General features: G+C 50.9%; 1 protein-coding gene across 1 annotated transcript in view; it reads left to right on the top strand.

Annotated features, from left to right (window-relative positions):
• The first annotated feature begins 4,711 nt into the window (after positions 1-4,711).
• Positions 4,712-7,058, top strand: part of ZNF517 (zinc finger protein 517) — a 4,546-nt gene continuing 2,199 nt past the window's right edge. The window contains 3 exon segments of the mRNA XM_008061853.1: positions 4,712-4,738; positions 5,493-5,619; positions 6,009-6,122. Coding sequence (XP_008060044.1) covers positions 4,712-4,738; positions 5,493-5,619; positions 6,009-6,122 — 268 coding nt within the window.

Consider the following 7,058-nt stretch of genomic DNA (forward strand, 5'->3'; position numbering starts at 1 on the left):
TCGTGCGCCTGTAATTCCAGCTACTCGGAAGGCTGAGGTGGAAGGATCGCCGGAGTCCAGTAGGTCGAGGCTGCAGTGGCCAGGAGTGGCCACTGCACTCCAGTCTGGGCGACAGAGTGAGACTCCAACTAAAAAAAAAAAAAAAAAGATATGGAAAGCAGGTAATGCCCCTTAGAAATACTTTAAGGGGCATCAAAAGGGAGTGAGGTAGAAAAACAGGAATTGGCCGGTCTCAGTGGCTCAACCTGTAATCCCAGCACTCAGGGAGGCCAAAGCAAGTGGATTGCCTGAGCCTGCGGATTCAAGACCAGCCGGGGCAACACGGTGAGACCTTGTCTCTACAATAAAATAAAAAATTAGCTGGGTGTGGTAGCGCGACTGTAGTTCTGGCTACTTGGAAGACTGAGGAAGGAGAACTGCAGAAGCATAGTGGGTCATGAGTATGCCACTGTACCCCATCCTGGGCCAGAGAGCGAGACTCCAACGCAAAGAAGGATAAAAAAAAAAAAAAAGCAGGAATTAAGCAGGAAAGCTGACCTCAAGCTTATCTTAAGTAAGCAGCTGCATGCAATTTCCCTTAACTGAAATCTCTGCTTCTGTAAACACGCTTTTATTGCACCTTATATGGAAATGTCCATAAAGATGTTTGCTTCAATGCTTGTTGTGGAAGTAACCGTTACTGGTCCTAAATTTAAAACTGTAAACCCACCAATGGCAAACCCATGTATTGTTGTAACCACAAAGAGCTCTATAAAAGCAGCTTGAAACTGAGGGTCGGGCTCAGTTTTCAGGAGGCTACGCCGGAATAAATGCTTTCAATTCTCCTCTAGGTCTCTGGTGCCTGTTCTGAGTTCGTTCATTCCTATTCCCGGTAAGTTGCTGCAATAATTTTTTTTTTTTGCTTTAGTTCCTATTTGGCCTTATAGTAACATTGTTACCCCCGCTGTCTTCTGGTTCATATTTGTCCAGTGTGTAGTCATGGTATACTGTGGCTTCTTTTAAGTGCCTACTCTCACCTTTTGTGGTAAGAATCTTGATCTTTATCTGGCATGTTACTCTCAGCATAGACTGTATCTTCCAGCCTATCTTGAAGTTGGCCTTGGCCAATGAAACGAATGAGTGTTCTTTCCAGAAAGTGTGCTTAACACCTGAAAAGCCATACTAAACGATATAACAAATGTATGTAAGAGACAACCCCCGGCCAGACAGACACCGACGCCTTCCTTCCACGCCCCCATCCCACCCCACCCCTCTCCTCCCCCACTGTTCCTGTGGGTCCGGGCTTTCCGACCCCCGCAGCGCACCGAAGCCTCCCTCGGGTGCAGGGAGTAAGTGCGAGGAACAAACGTTCGTCGCCTCCGCTCCCACGTGGAAACTAACTGCTGAGGACTCCAAAGCCCCTCGGTTTCACAGCCCGCCCAGATTCTCCAGCCACGCAAGCCCCTCGCCGGACGGCTCTCGCGATGGCATCGAGATTAAAAAGCGCCACCGAGCTGAGTGGTCCTCCGAGCCTTCCAGAGCGGCTAGGCGGCCCATTTCCGGGGGTGGGCCGGAACTGGGAGGTCTGTGTTCGCCTGGCACCCTGAGCCCCTCCCCGCGCTGTCCCAGGCGACGGCCGTGGGTGAGTCGGCCCCGGCCGTGGGGCGGGGCCTGGGGAGGGGAGCGGTCCTCCGAGCCAATCCCCGCTGAGACTGGCCCGCGCAAACACAACGCGGTGCGCAGCCGGGAGCCGACCCGCTGCTGATTCTGCCGCCTCCGCTTCTCCTTGGGTTCTGGACCATGGGTGGCATGTCGTCCGGCACCCTGAACCCCGCATCCCCGAGTTGGGGTGGTTGCGCAGAGCTGAGGCTGCAGATCAAGGAAGTCTGGTGAAGTGGGGGCTTCTCCTGGGAAGACCAGGCTCTGTCCAGGTTTGCAACCCCCCAGCCTCACGCCTGCCTGCGTCTGAGCGAACCCAGCCCGGGAGCAGCAAGCGCTGGCTGGAGGCTCACCACCTCCCCTGCGCGGCATCTCCCTTGCACCCTCGTTTCCTGGCTGAACTCCTGTTCTGCCCAGGAATTTGAGGCTGGCTGAACTCCTGTTCTGCCCAAGAATTTGAGTCCTTTTCTTTTTCACTCCCCAGGCTAAGGCATTTATTGAACAGCAGTCATTTATTAAATACTGAGCACTGTGTCCAGAGGACTCCTCTAGTGCTGAAGACATCGCAGTAAACAGGCAACGTCCTTCGCTTCATGGAGCATGTATTGTAATAGAAGTGAGGCATTAATGTAATAGAGGCAATAAACAAGTAAGCAAACAATTTTTTTTAGATTAGAAAATATAGTTTATTTGAAAGTAAAAGAGAGAAAGAGAGAGAAGATTCACCTCCCCAGGGTAGGGAAGAGGTCCAAAGCCAGGAAACATGGCCACACCATATCTTAACAAAGCAATGGCCGCAAACAATTTTTGATCATGACAAGGGTTATACAGAAAATAAACCTAGGAGGTCTGGCGCGGTGGCTCATACCTGTAATCCCAGCATTTTGGGAGGCCAAGGCAGGAGGATTGCTTGAGTCCAGGAATTCGAGACCTGCTTAAGTAACATAAGGAGACCTTGTCGCTACAAAAATCAGAAAATGAGCTGAGCCTAGTGGTTCACGCCTTTAGTCCCAACTACTCAGGAAGCTGAGGAGAGTGGATCCCTTCAGTCCAGTAGTTTGAGGCGGTGGTGAACTATGTTCATGCCATTACACTCCAGCCTGGGTGAGAGAGACCCTGACTCAAAAAATAATAAATTAAAGTAAAAATAAACCAAGGAGATAAAATTGTGAGAGATGAGGGGGTTAGAGTAGCTTTGGTGGTCAGAGCAGGCCTCTCTAAAGAGTTAATATTTAACTGAAACCTAATGGCTGAGGAGAAACTCTGAAGCGAAGGGAACAGAGATCTAGAGTAGGCTGGCATGGGTGCAGTGTTGGTGAGCAAGGAGCAAGGTGCCCAGGAACAGAGTTAATTCTAAGGGTAGAGGGAAGTGATCCCCCTTCCTGGTCTTCCAGATCCCAATTAAATGTTACTTCCCCCAAGAAGCCCTTCTTGATCCCTCCATCTAAATTAGCACTGCTCTCCTCTTGATATTTTCTCTTAGCATTATGAGCAAGAATTTGATCAATTTTGTCATCACATCCCTGCTCTATTCTTTGTAGCCCAGCTTAACCCAGTGCTGTTTAATCTGCTTAAAGACGTATTTCCTAGTTCCAAAGGTAGAACTAAAAGCAGATTTTTTTCCCTCTAACTGGGTGGCCTGGCCTTAGGACAAGCACTCCCCAAAAATGAGCCAACAAAAGCCAGCTGTGGTAACTTACTCTCCTCCTAGCCCTGGGTTGCAGTTCTTACCACAGGGGAGGGTGGTATGTGTTGAGGACTGAGGAGATCGGGTCTTCCAGCAGCCTTGTCCCCTGAGATACTCTGGTTGCCTTGTTGGAGTGAGAAGGACCACAGATACAGCGGTAGCAATGGCCCAGTTGGGTCTTCCCACAGACTGTCCTTGTACAGACAACCAAATGGGGGTAGTATGACTCTGCTCTTTCATATGTTTGCAATCTGTGCTGTCTAGGCACGAGTGACTTACAAGCCTCTCTGAAATTCCTCCATAACCCTTTGTACATATCAAAAGACTACTGTCAAATGTCACCTCACAGCATTGTAACCAAGCAGTCATCCTTGCAAACACATGTCTTTCATTAATTGGTACATTTAGATGAACATCTCTCTCTCTCTCTCTCTCTCTCTCTCTCTCTCTCTCTTTTTGAGTTGAGGTCGCACTCTGGCTAAGAGTGCAGTGGCACAATCACAGCTCACCACAGCCTCAAACTCTTGGGCTCCAAAGATCCTCCTGCCTCAATCAAGTAGCTAGAACTACAGGCACACACCACCACACCCAGCTAATTTAAAAAAAATTTTTGTAGAGATGAAGCCTCTCTATGTTGTCCAGGCTAGTTTTGAACCCCTAGCCTGAAGCAATCCTCTCACCTCAGCCTCTCAAAGTGCTGAGATTACAGTGGTGAGCCACCACATCTGGGCTGGGAATATCTCTTTATAAAGTGGCAGCCACAGGAAAAGATAGCCCCAGAGATCTCCTCTCAAATGCAAGAGCTCAATGTCTATTGAAGAGAAGAGTGAGGAGACCAGGACCTCATATCTACTCTGTGTACATCCAGTCAGAGCAGAATTGCATTTATTGTTCTTTAAAAACTTTTCCCAGGCTGGGTGTGGTGGCTCACACCTGTAATGTTCTTCCCAGGCCCTGAAGGCACTGACCAGAGGCCTTGTCTCATGGGGGAAGGTAGATAAGAAGCAAGTAAGTTAACTAGTCTTATGTCAGATGACAGAGTACTATGGAGAAAAATAAGCAAGGATTGTGAATAAGGAATTTCTGGGTAGTAGGGGAGGAGGCAGTTTTAAATAGGATAGTCACAGAAGGCCTCCCTGGAAAGGTGACATTCAGAAAACATTGGAAGGAGTGAGTATTGTGGATGAGCAAGCCTCAGGTGCAGTTTCTCTTTGGGATATGAGGGAGGTGACTGGTGTGTGTGCTCTAGCATCTCATCCTCTCCTGCTCTCTTCTGGATCTGGGTGGTGGGGAGGCCTCAGGCCTGGGCTCCTTTCACTCATAGCTGTGTGTTCCCTCAGTGCTCACTGTCTCTAGCACCTGCTCTACCCCCAACGGTACCCTGGAATGGCATTCCTGATGCCTGGACCCCAGGTGAGTGCTTCCTCAGAGCATGTCTGCTGCCCCAGGAAACTGCCTTGTTCCCAGTCTCAGCTTTTTATCCCTGAGCACCTTCCCAGGGGAGCCTCACACCCACCCATGACACAGGAAACTGCAAGCTGAGGATGGTGGCCTCCCTCTGTGACCAGGCCTCATATGTGCCTCTGCCAATTCCTTCCTGAGGCATTGAGCAGAAGTTGGCTACCTGAGGCCTCCTGCGGCCCTTGAGCTTCCAGGGTCAGCCAGCAAGGGCAGGATCCCTGTCATTCCGCAGTGCTTGCCTCCTTCCTGGTGTGAATGGTCAGCCCCTTCTCCCCATGACACTGACTCACTGCTGGTGTTGGAAACTGAGACCCGAAGGGCAGGGATGCTCACCACCAGTTTGGAGGCTCAGCTACCAGTATCTCTGGGGTGCTCCTTCTCCAAATTCCTGATCGCCTGTGGAGAGGGGTTCACCTGTGGAGAGTCCAAGATTGATACCCCTTCCTGGCAGTTTAATCTTTCCTTCCCTTAATTTCACTTCTCACCTCTTCCCCTCTGGCATTTCAGCTGAGGATGAGGCCACAGCTTTGGTGTGGTTTGGGGTACCCCTTCTGTGCTGTGCCCTGTGGATGCAGTAGTGACCAGCAAGGACAGAGGCCTCAACCCCTAGAACCAAAATCACCTAAATATTCCTAATGTGACCTCCTTATCTCCTAAGTCCTCACTGAGGCCTTGATTGCATGGACAGCAGGGTATATGGTTGCAGGAGGCTGTTGCATTTGAGGATGTGGCTGTGTACTTCACGAGGATAGAGTGGAGTTGCCTGGCCCCTGACCAGCGGGCGCTCTACAGGGACGTGATGCTGGAGAACTATGGGAACCTGACCTCATTGGGTGAGGACTCCTGCATTCAGTCCTGAGGCTGGGAGGTACTTCTGCATTAGGCTCAGAGATGACCCTGCCTCATCCACTGGGCCCTGGGGAATTTGTTCCTTTCCAAATGTAAAATTTGATGTGTTTGGAGGGGAAGTTGGAGGCTCCCCAAGGAGACCCTCCCTGCTTCCTGTTGGGCACTTGCTGCCCAGTGGTGGCCTGCCCCGGGCTTTTCTCTTGGGAAGGTTCCCCCATCTCCCTTCAGCCACCTAGCTGCCCCTTCCTGGGATTGTGAGTGTTCCTGACCCACTCCAAGTGCTGTGTGTCCCCTGAGTCCTCCAGTCAGGTATCTGGGCATTCTTCATCCCTCCTGTGCCCTGACATATGCTGCTTTCCCTTCCTGGACTTAGGCTTTCTTGTCACAAAGCCAGCATTGATATCTCTCTTGGAGCAAGGAGAGGAACCAGGGGCTTTGATTCGGCAGATGACTGAAAAGACAGGGACCAAGGCCAGCCTATGCACAGGTGAGTACAATGTACAGGGAAACCCAGGCTGTTGTCACACTGCAGGGTATGTTTTGCAGCCACCAGCCTGGCCTAGGCTCCATGCAGCTCCATGCAGGCCCCTTCTCGTGGCTTCTCACAACAGGGCAAAATTTCCCACTAATTGCCTTGCAGGTAGGTCTAAGGTCACCCATTTTTTTTTTCCAGCAAGTCAGAGTTTAATAGAAGATAGGAAAGCTCTCGGCAGTGAGAGGGGACCCAAAAGTGGGTTGCCCCACCCAATTCTAATTTTTTTTTTTTTGAGTTGGAATATCACTGTGTCGCCCAGACTAGAGTGCAGTGACACTCTCCCGGCCATCGCATCCTCAACCTGTTGGGCCCTGGTGATCCTTCCGCCTCAGCCTTCCAAGTAGCCAGAACTACAGGTGTGCACTACCACGCCCGGCTAATTTTTAATTTATTGTAGAGACAAGGTCTTGCCAAGTTGCCTGGGTGGGTCTCGAACCCGTGGGCTCAGGCAATCCATTCCGTCTCTCAAAGTGCTGGGATTACAGGCTGAGCCACCAAGCCTGGTCCAGTTCTATCTTATACAGGAGGACCCATGTGCATGAGCTTGCTGTCATGGTGTTGCCAAGTTATTAGGGGCCAGTGTGAGTGCAGTGGGCACTGCCCTTGGGTTGCTTTGATTTTCCGAGTTCTCCATGGCCCTTGTGCCAGGGACTGAGCTCAGGGCAGTAGAGGCTGCAGAATGGACCTTGAGATGGAGAGGGGACCCCCAGTCCCAGAGTTCTGCCCAGACAGGGCCCCAATATGTTTGCTGAGTAAATGAACTATGCGTGAGCATTCTGAAAGAGAGGTGAAAAGAATGTGGCTGTGGAGCCAGGCTTGGTGGCTCACCCTGTAATCCCACGCCTTTGGGAGGCTGAGATGAGTGGATTGCCTGAGCCCGTGGGTTCG

This window comes from Carlito syrichta, unplaced genomic scaffold (assembly GCF_000164805.1).
Source record: "Carlito syrichta isolate Samal-C Ts95f unplaced genomic scaffold, Tarsius_syrichta-2.0.1 Scaffold305629, whole genome shotgun sequence".
Lineage (NCBI taxonomy): Eukaryota > Metazoa > Chordata > Mammalia > Primates > Tarsiidae > Carlito > Carlito syrichta.